Raw genomic sequence first — 16,454 nt, 5'->3', positions numbered from 1 at the left:
CCCTTCCGTGTCTCACGGCAAGTTCTCGCTTCCGAGGGGCCACGTCCGCCGGAGTCCGGGCCCACCTGGACCTAAGGCCGCGCGGCGGAGCTGGACGGCGCCTGCGCGAGTCGCCTGACGCCGACGCCGCACGCGGGAGGGGGCAGAGCCCGGGGGAAGTCTCGGGAGTTCGCTGCCCCGGGAACCGCTGCGGGAAAGGTCAGTTCTTGGGCCTCATTCGTCGTCCGCCCGGTCCGCCGCTCTGGCCTTCGCGCCCCGGCCTGACGAGCCCGCCCGGGGGTGCCCACCGCGGGCTGACACTACCCGGGAGGCGCTGGGCCGGGACCTGTGGTCGGTGTGAAGAGGCACGAGCGGTGTGACGCCCTGTGGGTGCCAGGGACGCCGCGCTGAGGGCTGCAGGCTCGCTTCCCGGCCGGCGGGTGCCTGCGGGCGTCGAGGAGCTGGTGCGGTGACCGGAGCCGGGCGGTGAGCTAAGCGCGCCAGACCTCTGCGGGGGCCACCGAGCCGGGGCGTGGATGGACGAAACAAGGGGCACGATCGCCGCGTCACACGGAACTGAATGTGTGTGAAGAAACGCACAAGCAAGAAAGGGGTCGAATGTGTGTGTCCTTTTGAGGGAGGGTGTCGCTGCGTTGAGTGTTCGGGAAAGGCCTCTGGTAAGACGACCTAGAGCTTCTGAGTGAAAGACACTCCTGAGGAGAAGAGAGACTGAGGAGACGAGAGGCTGGCTTGGGCGCCGCAAGGGAGAGACACTAAACACTTGGTCTGGGCTTGCCCTCGGGGGCTTCAGAGGAATTGCGTGACTCTTCACGGTTGGAACATGGTGAATGCAGCTGGAGTAGGAACAGATGGTGTGTGTGTGTGTGAGAGAGAGAGAGAGAGAGAGACAGACAGGCAGCTCAAGTGTTGTGCATGATGTTAAGGAACTTGGGGTTATCTGTGCCCAGTTACACTTCAGTTACACTTGATCTCTTTGCCCCCAAGCCCTCAGGCTAAGCTGAGCCCCTAAGCACCAACTACAGGGGAGGCTGTGGGTCCTGGAGGGTAGGGGTGGGAATGAATGAATGAGCAGCATGGTCCTTCAGAAACTCGGTCATACTCGGTCGGTTGAGCGACTCCTTCAGCCCGGGTCACGGCCCCCCGGCAGTGGTGAGATTTTAAAGGTTGTTTAACTTCTGAGTTTGGCCCTTATGTTTGTCCTCAGACTTTGCCTACTGCCCTGAAAAAGAAACAGACTAGGAAAATCTGTGCTTCACACGAAAATTGCAGCACAGCTTTCCGTTCCGTCTGATCCTGGCCCCGTGGGAGATACTTTGCAGCTGTCAATTGTAGGCAGCCGACAGCAGTAGAGAACAGTCCGTGTCACTAGACATGCAAATTATTTGTGTCTCCTGATGGGACATGGACGCTCCCCCCCGCCCGTTCCCATCGCGGAAAAGCCAGTTGTGCTCCGTGCACGCGTTCACGTCAACATCCCTGATCTATCCATGGCATCCCTCTGAATTCTCCTCTGACCTGGTAGTAAGAGCTGATCACTTACTTCATTCATTAAGGGGCTAAAAAAATACTTCATTTTTATATTCGTAGGAGAGTTAGTTATAACTGTACCTTGGTTTGTTTGTTTTGAAATTACCCTTCTTTGAGACCTGTCTGCGCTCGCTCTGACTGCGAGGAGTTTCCGGTGCCCCCTGGATAACTATGGCAACCGAGGCCTTCCTCGCCGCCTGCCTTGCTTTTCTCCGAGGCGGCCAGCAGAGGGCGGGTGCTGGGCGCGTCACCCCCTCTCGGCCGGCCTCCGGGTCGCGGGATTGGTCACGAAAGTGAGGTTTTCCTGAAAAGTGGGGAAGAAGGGGCATTACAAGGTTCTAGCCGGTAAGAGCAGACAACGAGATAAAGAAAGAAAGGTAAAGTGTGTGAGCAGTAGCGAGAAAATCAGCGGGCTCGACGTTTTCTAGCTCCAGCGTAAACTTTCGGGTACCAGGCATTGGTGGTTCAGTGGTAGAATTCTCGCCTGCCACGCGGGAGGCCCGGGTTCGATTCCCGGCCAATGCAAGGCTTTTTCCTTTCAATCCTTTCATCATTTTGAAACGAACCCCGTGTAGTAGTAGGATTCCTTCCACTTTCGGTTTCTGAGGCAGCTCATCCATGGGAGACGAGACGCAGAGTCGCTTCTGCTGCGGTCTGTGTGGCAGGCTGGCGACCGCTGTTTCCCCGACTGGAACATCAGATTTTCCGCTTTCAGAATACGTGGAGTCTGTGTGCTCTGGACTCATCTTTTGTTGGAAGCCTGGGTAACACTGGTATGTAGACTTTGAAGAAAAAAAATATATATATTTCTTTGGACAAAGGTCGCAGCCTTTGGAGGAAACTGTAAAAGGATTACCGAAGGGAGCTCGTGTGTGCCTAGCAGAGTGGCGCAGCGGAAGCGTGCTGGGCCCATAACCCAGAGGTCGATGGATCGAAACCATCCTCTGCTAAGTGGCTAACCTTTTTCACTTTCTTTTTTAGCCCCCACCCGGCTCGCCCTCCGCCCTCCCCCCCTCCCGCCACATTGGATACATTTACAACACAGCTTTAAAATCCTATCTTCCGTCGGTCTCTAACTGAAGCTTTAGTAACTTTTGGACGAAAATAACCCACTAATCAGAAGTCTCTAACAAGCAATGTCAGGTGCCCTCTGTCGGGAGCAGAGAATTGATTTTAACCCATCAGCTTGGCTGCCGGGTTGTAAACAAGACTGTAAGTTTAGAGATCAAAAGAACCAAATACCCCAGGGATTCACCCAGTTTGGAGAATTTAAAATTTAAAATAGCAACTTTCCTAACAGTGTCCGTCACCTCCGCATCCAGGCTCTGTTTTCCTCCTCAGCACTTACCACTACCTGGTAGACAGTATCTTTTATACTATATATTCCCCACCCCCGTGAGCTTAAATTCACAAGAGAACAGGTTTTTGTTGTTTGGTTGGTTTATTGTTTGTTTTTGTTGTTTGTTTGTTTTGGTCTGTTTTGCCACTGGGGGCACTGTGATATCTAGAACACTACCTGGCCCATCTTAGGTGCTGGTGATTTGGTAAATATGTCAAAAACTGCAATTTCTAATGCAGCAAACACCAGTATTGGACAGTTTACTCCATCTTCTTTTACATTTTAAAAAATTATTGGAATAATACAAAAATGACTACACAAAATTGATCTATTATTTAACATAATGATTTAGTCACTAGAAACCTAATTTTTAAAGAAAAAGAAAAGCACACAGAAACTGAAGTACTCTTTTAAACATCAGCTCCAATCCTAGTTTTCTTTCTCAGGGCAACTCTACATGAATTTGATGTGCATCTCTCCCCTTTATGTTGTTAATAATTTTTATTTGCAAGGAGCGGCATTTGCAGCTAGGATGAGTGGTGGGTAGAACTGGAGCCTCCTGATTCCCCAGTCTTCATCCTCACTTGGGGTCCTCACCTGGTGACTTTGGATCAAAGTCCTGTATGGATGCTGGCTACTGAGATTTCCAAACCACAGAATTTCAGAGAGAGGCCCGGAAGCTCCTTGCGTGAGTGGCCATTTGATGAGCTTCGGAGGAAGACAAGACTGAGACCAGCTCACTTTTCCCCACCTTCCTTTCCACATTCCTCACCTGGAATCATTGGTACCTTATTATTATCTACAACTTACATTCTATCTCTGTCAGCTCATAAAATAGCCTAAAAATGATTTAAAGGCGATCAAAGACGTGCCCCTCCACAGATCCCAAAACCTGGAGACTACCTCGTGGCCCCACAGGCACCAGTGAGAGGCTGCACTCCTATCCCCTTCGTCCACTTGCAAGTTGCCGGTGATCTGTTCTGACAGCTCACACCTCTTAATAATCCCCTTTTCCCTTTTTACTGCTCCATGTCAATGTTTCATTCTCAGGCCTGCTTTTATCGGTAGGTACCAGGTCGTGGAATGCCAGCACTTAGCCTTCTAAACACCTTTTCTAGTGCAGGAGAGAGAAATCCCTTCTCAGCAGCTGCAGAGAGAGAAAGCTTGTAGGACTTCATCAAGCGGACCTTGCCACTGATCTTTCTGATGAAGGATTTGCAAAGATGTCGAATGACTTCAGATTGTGACTATGACCTCTGAAAGTCACATTTAAATTCTAAGTCTGCAGATGGTTGTCTTTTCTATTTATTTATTTATTTAAATTTAAATTTGGCCTAGGGAACATACAGTTCAATATTGGTTTCTGGTATCTTTCTCTTTAAAAATGTGTTGCCCTGGTCATAAGATACTGACTGGAACCCCCTTTTTTTCCTTCAAGACCTTTACCTTCGTGATATTTCTTTGTTCAATCAGAAGACAATTTGGTTCTTATTTCCTTCATGTGCGTGAAAGTAAAGTAAAAAAAAATAACATAAAATCAGTGCTTTACTGGATAGTTGATTTAGACATAATGTGACAGTCTATGTCTCATTTAAATAGACAGTAGAACATAAAGGGCTAAAAGAGAAAGACATGGGGGGGTTCCGGAAGCAAGGATGGGCCATTTGCAGAAGGGAGTCATAGTAGGAAGGGAAGATTCTTGATTCTTGTGGCCTCTACAGTCTCTATCTTTTCCTTCATGATGAGACAGGAGAGACGGGGACAGTCACCAAAAGAAAATGGAGAAAATGTTGAGTCTGGACCAAAAAAAGTAGGTAGAGGAGAATGCTGCACAGTAGGACAAACATCACATGATTTAGAGGAACGGGCTTACTTATCCAGGTAACTATTAAATCCACAATACTCCCAGTGCCTTTCACCACTTATTTTTCATTACTGTAATAGCTTAAAGAATTTTAAAATTTTTCTTTTAGCTCACTTCTTATCCATTTACTTAAATGGCACAAAGTAGCTGGTGGATACCTAATGGGTACATGACTGGTCTCTACCCAGAGCTGTCAAGTGAACAGATTCTTTCCAGGGTAGGATTTGAGAAGGTGGAGAGGTCTAGGCATGGGCCCTGTGCTTTGGTGGCAGGGGAAGGACATGGGACAGCTTGTCATGGGCACAGAAATCTCCCTTAATGCCTAGAGACCTCCAACTGGAGCTTAAGCTTGCTTCTCCCTCTCCCACTCCCCATGCTTGTGTTCCATCTCTTGCTGTCTCTCTGTCAAATAAAATCTTTAAAATAAACCTCTGGTTTGGAGGACAGCACAGCCGTCTCTTTAGCTGTAACTTAAGCTAAGTGTAGATATTTTATGAAGGACAGAATAGAAGATGAGAGCAAAGCATGGAAAATGGCTTTACGTGCTTTATGAAGGGTGTTCTCTCAAAATTCACATATTTGAGCCATAACCCCAGTGCAGCTGTATTTGGATACACGAGCTTTGAGAGGTAGTGAGGGTTATATGAAGTCACAAGGAGGGTCCTAATCCAACAGGACTACGTTCTTACAAGAAAAGGGAGAGACTTGAGAGGTGTGCAAATAGAGAAAGGCCACATGAGGACTCAGGTGCATGCACAGGAGGGAAGCCAAGCCAGCTCACACCTTGATCTTGGACTTGTAGCCCCAGAACCCTGAGAAAATAAGTGTGTTTAAACCACCCAAATAAATGGTATTTTGTTGTGGCAACACCCGAAAAGAATGCAAGCATTTTAATAGGATGTTTAAACTTGGTTAGTCAGAGGTGTCAGAGGACTAAGAAACATTTGGAAAGAAAAATTCTACCTGCAAAAAGAGCAAGAGCCAGACTTTATTATTTAAAAGGGCATAGGACCTACAAAATAACCAAGGCCACCAAGTTCATACTGACCTGTTCTGTAAAGAAAGTGCAGCTTCCTTACGTGTAACCATATTCCTAAATCCTGACGTAGGTCTTCAAAGAGCAGCCCACCAGAATCATGGGTGTTCTGTCAGATGTTTAGGTTTACAGGAAATACTAAAGTATTTCTATTTTGAGGACTAGAAGTAGAGAACGGGCTTTTGTTTTGTTTTTGTTTCAGGTTGCTGAGTTGTTTGTTCGTTTTTCATCTTTGACCACAAGTCCGTCCTCAGCACTTCCGCGTGCGCTTTCTGGTTCTCCCGCTCTGTCATGTGCACGTTGGACTGTTGGAGAAACTTAAATCCAGTGGTTAAAGGGTGACAGAAATAGTAATTCTACCGAGACTCACGGTTGTCCTTGGGAAGTTGAATTTAGGAAGAAAGCATTTCAGTTGCGTCTGGAAAAGAGCAAGGCCTTGGAGCTCTGCCTCCGCTCTCGGCCACAGGATGGCAGCAGAGGGCAGCGCGTCCTAACCCGCAGGTGAGGGTCTCCCGAGGGAAAATTCAATGTTGGAAAGAGCAAAGAAAAAGAGGGGATAAGGATGCGGAGTTCAGGAACACGATGAAATTAGGGAACTCCTCTCCAATTACGGTAGCTTATGGGCGAAGTCGGCCGCCAACCCGCAAGGCCTTAGGACAGGAGCTTCACTATAGTGTAACCTAAGGCGAAATTCCGGCTTTTGCCTCCTTGCAAAGGGCTTCAAAGAACCCACGATAGATTAGCAAGATAGTGAGCGCCTAGGTGCTTACCCAGCTTCTTCCTTTTCTTCCCACCGGTCTCCTCCCAACCTAGCTCCCGACACTTCTAAAAAGACAGCTAGACTGCAGGCAAAGTGCGCCAGCTCTTTTCTCGGAGGGTGGATGGCTCTGAAAAGAGCCTTTGGGGTTGAATGACCGGACGCTTACTTGGCAAGCTCACTTGGAGCTGGTGTACTTGGTGACGGCCTTGGTGCCCTCGGACACGGCGTGCTTGGCCAGCTCCCCGGGCAGCAGCAGGCGCACGGCCGTCTGGATCTCCCTGGACGTGATGGTCGAGCGCTTGTTGTAGTGCGCCAGGCGGGACGCCTCGCCCGCGATGCGCTCGAAGATGTCGTTGACGAACGAGTTCATGATGCCCATGGCCTTGGACGAGATGCCGGTGTCGGGGTGCACCTGCTTCAGCACCTTGTACACGTACACCGAGTAGCTCTCCTTGCGGCTGCGCTTGCGCTTCTTGCCGTCCTTCTTCTGCGCCTTGGTCACCGCCTTCTTGGAGCCCTTCTTCGGGGCCGGCGCCGACTTGGCTGGTTCAGGCATGCTGGAGACACTCGGAACGCGCCCAGGGGACAAGAGAAAGTAACAGCGAGCAAAGCGCCACTTGCCCGTCTTATATAGAAGCCCTTATGCAAATACGGTGTGAGCTACACTCCTTTCTGATTGGTGACTATCCCCCCCGAATTCGGGCATTCGTGCTGCCCAATCAGAACGCACGGATCCCAGGGTCGCATTTCCATTGGTTGATATGAAAGTGCCTCCTTAAGCAACGCCAAACCTTGTTTTTCGCGCCCTAGAACGGTTATAAAAGCTACTGTCCTTGCCCTTCCCTCGCTGCATTTGCTAGTGGCGCTTTTGACCTCGGGATGTCTGGACGCGGGAAGCAGGGCGGCAAGGCGCGCGCCAAGGCCAAGACGCGCTCGTCGCGGGCGGGTCTGCAGTTCCCGGTGGGCCGCGTGCACCGCCTGCTCCGCAAGGGCAACTACTCGGAGCGGGTCGGGGCCGGCGCGCCCGTGTACCTGGCGGCCGTGCTCGAGTACCTGACGGCCGAGATCCTGGAGCTGGCGGGCAACGCGGCGCGCGACAACAAGAAGACGCGCATCATCCCGCGCCACCTGCAGCTCGCCATCCGCAACGACGAGGAGCTCAACAAGCTGCTGGGCCGCGTCACCATCGCGCAGGGCGGCGTGCTGCCCAACATCCAGGCCGTGCTGCTGCCCAAGAAGACCGAGAGCCACCACAAGGCCAAGGGCAAGTAAGGTCTGAAAGTCTCTGAGACCAAAGGCTCTTTTAAGAGCCACCCACCATTTCTGAGAAAGAACTGAACGAACACTTATTTCTGAAACTTAAAAGGAACCTAAATGAAGAACACGAAATAACTGGTCTCCCGTTTGATTTAGTCAATTCTGATAAATGCTTACAATGCATAGTTTTCTTAATTTGTTAAACCACTAAACTATCTTTATTTGCCCCCCGCCCCAACACTGTTATGGGCAATTTGTAAACTTATGTACCAATAAATACACTTAGCCTGTTTTTTGTTTTTGTTTCTGGGTCGTTATCACCAGCAGAAGGTGGAGGTTCATTGGTCAACGAAAAGGTTCCTAACACTTCAGAGGTACTCCTAAAGAAGAACAAATTACTGGTCAATGTGAATCTTAGCACTCCACACCTGCTAATTAAATTCACCACGATTTACAGAAGTAATCCAATCAGCCCCTTGATTGCATCCGAAAGTGAGTGAATGATGTCAGATAACCGCTCGCTGGCGTTTAGTCTAACGCATATCAGGCTTCCTTCCCCGCACCACGCGGGGCAAAGTCAAGTTTTGGCGTTCCAGGCGGCCGCTGTGCTCGTAGTATTTTTTAAAAGTGCCTGTTCTGGATCTGTACAATCAGCAGAAGGAGATCTGAATGATGCTGTTATGAAACACAACTTTTCTAAGACTAACCAACACATTCTGATATGACTTTCCCCATGTTCTGTTTAAAGGGACAAAGGGGTGAAATAAATGCATTTTTAAGGACACTTTAGGTGCTGACTTGCACAGATTCTAGGTCCGATTCTCTTTCACTGGTGGAATCTTAACGTTTTGGTTGAGAACAGTAAACTTAGGATGAAGTGCAGCTATAATCTTATCCTGTAAAAATAGGACATAAAAATAAAACTAATAGCTTGGAAATCAAAACCGTTTCAGAGATCCTAGCAGTCAAATGAAGATTGGCTTGAGAACCAATCACGTTACTCTCTCGACAGACTTGGCCAATCAGGATGGGATCATGGGTATAAAGTCTGGTCCCGGCACCAACTCAGCAGTCGCTACCTTTCGCAGCTCCAGTGTCTGGCCATGGCTCGCACGAAGCAGACGGCGCGCAAGTCGACCGGCGGCAAGGCCCCGCGCAAGCAGCTGGCCACCAAGGCGGCCCGCAAGAGCGCGCCGGCCACGGGCGGCGTGAAGAAGCCGCACCGCTACCGGCCCGGCACGGTGGCCCTGCGCGAGATCCGGCGCTACCAGAAGTCCACCGAGCTGCTGATCCGCAAGCTGCCGTTCCAGCGGCTGGTGCGCGAGATCGCGCAGGACTTCAAGACCGACCTGCGCTTCCAGAGCTCGGCCGTCATGGCGCTGCAGGAGGCGTGCGAGGCCTACCTGGTGGGGCTCTTCGAGGACACCAACCTGTGCGCCATCCACGCCAAGCGCGTCACCATCATGCCCAAGGACATCCAGCTGGCGCGCCGCATCCGCGGCGAGAGGGCCTAATCTGTCCTTCCGAAGCTTGTGCGAGCGAGCGCGTTTGCTTTCTCCCTCCCAAAGGCTCTTTTCAGAGCCACTTCCCGTTTTCACTGAGAGTGGCTGTTGTGCTACTGGGTTGGGTGTCAGCCTTAAGTCTGAACTTCGGGGGAGAGATAAGGGAAAAGGAATAGGGATGCCTTAACGTTCTAGCAACTACGGCATCTTCTTCGCTTTTTGCAAAATCCGTGGCTGTTGGGGAACCTTCATCTGTGCTTACCGCTACTTAAGGAAGCTGTTGCTTAACAGGCAGTAAATGTTTAAAGGCTAAAGTGTCCCCACACAGACTCCCTTCTCGGTCCCTTAAATAATCCAGATGTACAGAAACAAGATGCAAACACTCAACAGGAAAAGAACTTTGACCACCATGGAAGGGTCAGAGCATAGGTCCTGGCGTGTCCACCCCCGCCTCTGGTGTAAGCAATCTGGGAGCAGCGTTGTGCAATCGTGTTCCCCTTGTATCCACAGGCTGAGGAAGAACCCGTCATACGTTATGCGTTGTGCGTTCTGCAAAGTTGGCTGGCTGGATCTGTCCCGGTTCCTAGGAGGTGGTCTGTTCCTCCAGGTTAAAGTCCGACAATGCTGGTGTTTTGCAGAGGATCTAGCAGGATTTTCTCATTGGCACTCACTGTTCCAGCCCCGCTGGAACTGGGCTGCAGGCCTGGCTCCGTTCACCAAGAAAATGAGCTGTGTTCCGATCGCTTTTCTCATGACAATTGACTTTTTTGGTGTTTAGCACTGACATCTAGTAACTGTCCATGATAAAGCTCTGAAATGTTTATTCTCTTTCACACCCATTCTAAGGTAAGATACTATAAACTCAGCAAATTGGCCCCCTGGTTCTTGTTCGACATTGGTTTCCAGTTGCTCAGGCCTGACGACAATCCCCTGACATGATGGTGACTTTCCTGGGGGAGAAGCCAAAGTGAGACTATTTGGGGTGGTCATAGCCCCTAGTCCACTTGACCTTTACCCCTTACAGGACGCTACAGAAGTGTTCCCCTCAAATCTCGTGTGAACCTAAGTTCTAAAAGTCAAATTTAGCCCCACTCTCTTCCTTTAGAACACATGTGTCCTAAGGCCAAGTTTTTTCTCATTCTGTTTACTGTCGTGTCTGTAGAAGAGTAAAGGCCTGATACACAGCAGGTGCTTGTTAAACTCTAGTTGAATGAATGTATGGGGAATCTGCTGGGTTTCTTTTTCTTTCTTTCTTTTTTTTTTTAATTTTTATTTATTTATTTGACAGAGAGAGATCACAAGTAAACAGAGAGGCTAGCAGAGAGAGAGGAGGAAGCAGGCTCCCTGCCGAGCAGAGAGCCAGATGTGGGGCTCGGTGCCAGGACCCTGAGATCATGACCTGAGCCGAAGGCAGAGGCGCCCCTGCTGTTTTTAGACCTAGATAGCTCCCACTCAACTATAGGTGGTCACCAAGCACATTACTCCCTTCACTCTAGATGCTTTTTGTTTTGTTTTAAATCTTTTGTTTGTTTTTGTTTTTTTAAAGATTTTATTTATTTATTTGAGAGAGAGAGCATGAGAGGGGAGAGGTCAGCGGGGGAGGCAGACTCCCTGCTCAGCAGGGAGCCTAATGTGGCACTCGGTCCTGGGACTCCAGGATCATGACCTGAGCCGAAGATGGTTGCTTAACCAACTGAGCCACCTGGGGGGCCCTGTCACTGCTGTTTTGATTCCCATGGTTAGCAGAGAAAACACTGACAACAACAATCAGACAAAACTTGACAGCTTCCCAAGTAGCTCTACATTCCTCTTTTTATGTGGAATTGGCCACAGCTGGGGTTTCAGGCCCATCACTACACCCTCAGTAGCTCTAGGTTTATCTTTTCCAACATACAGCTCACTGATATGTGTAGGATTCTTTCAATAAACCCTAGGATAGAAGAGGATCTGGAGAAGCCTCCAGCGGCTGTAAGAAAATAAAGGAGAATTAGTTTAAAACAAAATGAAACAAAAAGGTAGGGGCAGGAAAGTCCGTTTTCCTTGAAGTGAAAAGGTCAGGGCAGAAGCTAGGTTGCCACATTCTCCAGCTCCTCAGAAAGGACATCCATGGGGACTGGGAATCTGTGGATCATTTTCTATTCTAGTTGAAGTCTGGGTTTGGACATAGAAAAGGTGGTTTTAGGACAAGGTCAAAAATCCTTTGCTACTCTTACCTTCAAAGAATGGAGCCCAATTCCTCTCCCTCTGAATTGGGGCTGGCTCTAGGTAGTGGCTTCTAGTGAATCAGGCAGAGCTGATGGCATGAAGTCACAGTGACGGGGAGGTACTTCCGAGGTGGGTCACAGGAGGGGGTGTTTCCTGCTCTCTCTCAGGCCACTCACTTTGGGGGACCCTGGTTGCCCTGTTGGGGGTACATTCAGGCAGCCCTGCAGAGAGGCCCATATGATACGAAACAAGACCTTCTCCAACAGTCCATGAAGACTCACCGGATGGACTGCACTAGTCTAGATGAGGCAAGCACATCTCACAGCTCTGCCCCTCACCATTGGGATGTCCAGACTCTCCAGAACTTGCCTTAGTCCTTGTCCCATTGGCCACAGGGTTTTCTTCTGCTGCTAGAGACCAGCTTTGTGCTGCTAGTTGAGGGAAGATGGTATCTTTGGTGGCTCACAGGGCTGCTCTGAAGGCATGCACCTGGTGTGGCCACCTCTAGCTACTTAACGCCGGCTGGGCTAGAGACAACAACCGAATCCTCGCTCTCTCACTAGCACTTTCTCTCTCTCCCTCTTTTGGAAAACTGAGGTGCCATGTCGAATGGTCAGATGCACTTGTTAGGGAAACCATTATAAACTCTGATTCTGTGACTCTCCTTTCTCCAGCTCCCACACCAATAGAGACTAGCGGTCACTTAGATCATGTTGTTTGAGATGCCATTTTCATTATGATGAAATGGATACTTTATTTCCACAAGAGATTCCATTAAAGATTAAATGTGGTAATATATGAACATGTAGGAGAGGACCCCAGAGAAGGTATTAGTTGCACAATAAATACTCAGGAAACTTAATTTCATCTCAGAATCTCAGTTCGGTATCTCTCTTGTAACATTGAAGAAATATACCCAAATACTCTGATGAGATGAGATTCAGGAGTAAGTCCCCCTTGTCATGGGTTGAGATTTGGTAAACAGTCCAATCTGATCAGTCACACATTAGCAAGTCATGGCATTTCTGCTAATGGCCAATCTCATTTCTTGGAAGATTTCTCTTAGTCTCTGTCTCACAAGGTGAAGTTTCAAAACTTGTCTTCCAGTTCTGGACAGTACTTGGAACACAGAAACTATTTCTGTTTAGGGGGTAGGGAAGATGTTGAAAAATTAGATGAGAACAGATGTATTCTAGAATGGCCCACCCCCAGGACCCTCTAAAGGATAGAAGCCCTGAAAGGATATCAAACAAGAGAAGAAAAGTAACCAAAAATTTATTAGAAATGAAGCTTAAGGGACACCTGGGTGGCTCAGTCAGTTAAGCATCTGCCTTCAGCTCAAGTCATGATTTCAGGGTCCTGGGATCGAGTCCCACATTGGGCTCCCTGCTCAGAGGGGAGCCTGCTTCTCACCCTGCTTGTGCTCTTTCTCTCTCTGTCAAATAAATAAGTTAAATCTTTAAATAAATAGAGAGAGTTGGATGGCTGGCAATTACATAAAGAATTTTTAATCTTCACTTGGTAATCAGATACCTCCAAATTAAAATAATGCAATACCGGGGAACACACATCAGATTGGTAAAATCAGAAAGCTGTATGTAATCACGTGTTACATGGGAGGTGGAGAAACTCATTTTCATGTGGTGGTTTGTTGACTGATGGTGGTCTTACCCAAGACATTTTGAAGTCCAGTTTATACTTGGACACTTTGTCAGGATCCCCAACGGAATTTTCTAGCTTTACTTACGACTAACTCGGAATAACGACCAAAACCAAAGGCACCACGTCTGAGTATTTTATAAACATGATTTACAGACACCAGAGTTTTGGTCTGCTTGGGCTGCTGTAACAGAATACCACAGACAGCATGGCTTATAAACAACAGAAATTTATTTCTCATCGTTTTAGAGGCTGGAAGTCCAAGATCACGGCTTTGTCAAATTCAGTGTCTAGTGAAAACTCACGTCCTGGTTCACAGGTGGTCATCTTACCGTGTCCTCACACAATGAATCGCTGGGGTCTCTGTTACAGAGGCATCCGCACCATCAGGAGGTCTCCACACTTAGGACCCAAGCACCTCTGAATATTCCCACCTCCAATTACCATTCCATCAGGGATTAGGCTTCAACATACAAATTTTAAATGGACATACGCAACACGTTCACTTTCAAAGAGTAGGAGCTTAGGAACTATGTTCTTAGCCTCTACCCCTTGTTTTGAAGCCAGGAGGGCCCCGGGGACCCCTAAACAAGGGGCCCTCACCTTCACCTTGATTTTCTTGTTCTCAATAACCAAGCCTGGAGATATTAGTAAGGTGAGATGAATGCAAGTTTCTGGCAACATTGTTTGATACATTAACTAGGCATACTAGCTAAATTAAGGCCAGCTTAGAAAACAATATAGATCATCACTGATGACATGAGAGTAAGAAATTGCAGAAACAAGGGAGGGTATTAGATTTAAAAAAAAAAAAAAAAAAAAAAAAAAAAAGGAATGACTGCCAGGCATGAAATGCCTTGTGTATTAGAGCATACATTTGAGTTGAGAATTTCAGAAGAAAGTGTTTTCTCTGATAAGAGTTTTGTGAATCATTTTTCAAGCCATGAGCAGACAAGACTATGGCTTAGTGCCCCTCAGAAAGAGGATAGGGGAAGATGAAGAGGCCAGGGAGGACAGTGCAATATCCTTAGATTTCTTCGGTTGGTCTTAATTGCACATGGAGGTATGAGGAGCTGAAGGAAGCTTTATGGATGAGGGCAGAGATGGTAATTGCTCATAGGCGGGGGGCAGGGACGGGAAAGCTCCCTGCTTCCAGGTCTCATATTTAAGATTCTGAGCTGATAAAACACTACAAAATAGAAGAAAAGATTTGAGAGTGTAAGTTCATGGAAAGGAAAAAACTCCAAAAAGCTAGTGGTGTTTTGAATTAGTGTCTAGATGTGCATGTTTTATGTGAATGTGGATGCATGTGGGGGACAGGAGAAATGAGACTCAAGAGAGAGACTAATCAACTTAGTAAGTAAACTAATTTTGAATGAAGAACAACAATAAGAAAGTAAAAGATATGTCAACCTACCAGCCAATTCCAAAGCCTTAACCAAAACGAAACAAAATCAGGTGTCAAGGAAATAGTATGTGGCAAATTAAGTTGAAAATACAATATTGAAAAGGATTGAGCCCAACATTTGGAACTAAGAACATTAAAAATTGTCAACTACATAAGTGTGGGTCAGTAAGCAACTTTCAGAACATTGGAAGGGCAAGTACATCTCATTTATTCATCTAATTAAGGGGGAAGGGAATCTCATAGGATTTGAAACAGTCAACATTTGGAAAATATCTCTTCATAATGTGAGAAGGGGGGAAAAAAACTCTATTTTTCCCAATTATTCACCAAGAAATTATTGGACAGTTCATGTCAATCAGCATTATCCTATGTTGACCCCTCCCCCCAAAAAAGAATTTTAATAGTTTTATTAGTTAGTTTAATTTAAATGAAATGAGAATCCTAAACTTTTTTAAGCTTAAAAAATCTGCAGGCAGTCTGTTTGTTCCCTGCATGCAAGTGGGAGAAAAGAATGAGGAACTTATCTAATCTAACACAGCACGACATCTTTGGAAACATACATGTGCGTGCATGTTCAGGGCACAGCCCAGGCAAATGCAATGAAATCAAATTCCCGATCTTTCAGAGTATCTTCCCTTCACCTGGTAAAGGAACATTCATAACTTTTCTCAGTGTTTCAAGACTTTGTCTTGGAAAGGTTGGTCTTAAAGTACCATTTTCAAGAACAGCTCCTACATAAGGAAACAGAAAGCTGCCTGGTTCTCGGTTAGTTGCAAGAGAAAGACGGCAATTATCCCGCCAACAGAGACAGGTCTGAGATCTTCAGTATGAAGCATTCAGATTCCCTTTTTAAACAAGGATTAAAAAAAAAACAGGCCGGACTAGAAGTTCAGTAAGAAATGGATTGACTCATAGAGCGGGAGCATGTAATGTTTTCGGCTTACAGCAATTACCGAATTTATAATAATATATTTTGGTAGCTGATTCCTGGATTAAAAGTAGGTATTTGTTCAAGGGGTGAATAATCACACACCTGTGAAACAGTGTAAATCTGACGGTAGCTGGAGGGCGAGCCAGCGCCAGAGGGAGGTCATTCCAAACAGCCCCAGCCATGGAAACCAACTCTTCTTTCCAAGTTGTTGTTTTCCTGGGATAAAGTCGTTCTTGTCTTTTCATCCTACATCTTATCTGTAAACTAAAGGCAGAGGGTATCTGGGTGCAGCCGATTTCCCAGTTCAACAAAGGATTGGGGGTGCGCGGTGAAGGCAGCTCTGAAAGGCATGGTCTCCCGCTCCTCGGCTCTCCAAGGACCCTCCTCCTCAAACACCTTCAGAAACCTTAAGTGTTTCTAGCACAGATAAAGAGTGGTCAGTTCTCCCCAAAATACGTGACTGGGATGGAGGAAAAGGAAAGACGACCGAGTGAGTGAAATGCAGAGGCTAGAGAAGCGAACTGAAGAAAGGTGAGGCTGCCCGCACCCTGAAGCGGGGACCAGGCGGCGCTAATCTAAGCAGCAGTCACCGGGGTGCTGAGGTCGCTGCACGCGACACAGCTGCGTAAATGCCCCGCGGACTGCAGTCGCTGCGCTGGAAGGGGACCACTCGATGCCGGCAGCTGCAAGTCACTGCTGCGAGCAAAGCTCAGAGACCGAAATCCAGCAAGGCTCGGCCCCGAAACACGACAACCCTCCGGCCGGGGGCAGGCGCCGCGCGGAGGAAACTTTCCAGGAAACGTCGGGTTTCAGCGGACGAGTTTAAACACCGCCCTTCGCTTCGGTCCTGAAAGTGTGGGCCGGCCTCTGGCTCGGGACTTCCCTGAGCGGATACAACTAGCCTGCGCTGTTCCCAAACAGGTCCGACAAACGACTATATAGGCCGCCACCCGAGCGGAGGGCTGT

At 47.9% G+C, this 16,454-nt stretch overlaps 3 protein-coding genes and 2 non-coding genes across 5 annotated transcripts; 4 read left to right on the top strand and 1 right to left on the bottom strand.

The window, feature by feature from the left end:
* Positions 1 to 1,981: 1,981 nt before the first annotated feature.
* On the top strand, positions 1,982 to 2,052 carry TRNAG-GCC (transfer RNA glycine (anticodon GCC)). The gene has a single exon. It is a non-coding gene; the product is annotated as a tRNA-Gly (tRNA).
* Positions 2,053 to 2,405: 353 nt separating this feature from the next.
* Positions 2,406 to 2,477, top strand: TRNAM-CAU (transfer RNA methionine (anticodon CAU)). The gene has a single exon. It is a non-coding gene; the product is annotated as a tRNA-Met (tRNA).
* Positions 2,478 to 6,692: 4,215 nt separating this feature from the next.
* On the bottom strand, positions 6,693 to 7,124 carry LOC131833033 (histone H2B type 1-C/E/F/G/I). Its single transcript, XM_059176283.1, has one exon. It carries the CDS (start codon positions 7,080 to 7,082, stop codon positions 6,702 to 6,704), a length of 381 nt encoding a protein of 126 aa, XP_059032266.1. The 5' UTR covers positions 7,083 to 7,124; the 3' UTR covers positions 6,693 to 6,701.
* A 254-nt stretch (positions 7,125 to 7,378) lies between these two features.
* On the top strand, positions 7,379 to 7,798 carry LOC131833013 (histone H2A type 1-B). Its single transcript, XM_059176259.1, has one exon. The coding sequence runs from the start codon at positions 7,406 to 7,408 to the stop codon at positions 7,796 to 7,798; it is 393 nt and encodes a 130-aa protein (XP_059032242.1). The 5' UTR covers positions 7,379 to 7,405.
* Positions 7,799 to 8,859: 1,061 nt separating this feature from the next.
* On the top strand, positions 8,860 to 9,371 carry LOC131833005 (histone H3.1). The gene has a single exon (XM_059176252.1). The coding sequence runs from the start codon at positions 8,887 to 8,889 to the stop codon at positions 9,295 to 9,297; it is 411 nt and encodes a 136-aa protein (XP_059032235.1). The 5' UTR covers positions 8,860 to 8,886; the 3' UTR covers positions 9,298 to 9,371.
* Positions 9,372 to 16,454: the final 7,083 nt, after the last annotated feature.

The sequence above is a fragment of the Mustela lutreola genome, chromosome 6, assembly GCF_030435805.1.
Source record: "Mustela lutreola isolate mMusLut2 chromosome 6, mMusLut2.pri, whole genome shotgun sequence".
Classification (NCBI taxonomy): Eukaryota; Metazoa; Chordata; class Mammalia; order Carnivora; family Mustelidae; genus Mustela; species Mustela lutreola.
This window is presented reverse-complemented; position numbering and strand designations above follow the sequence as displayed.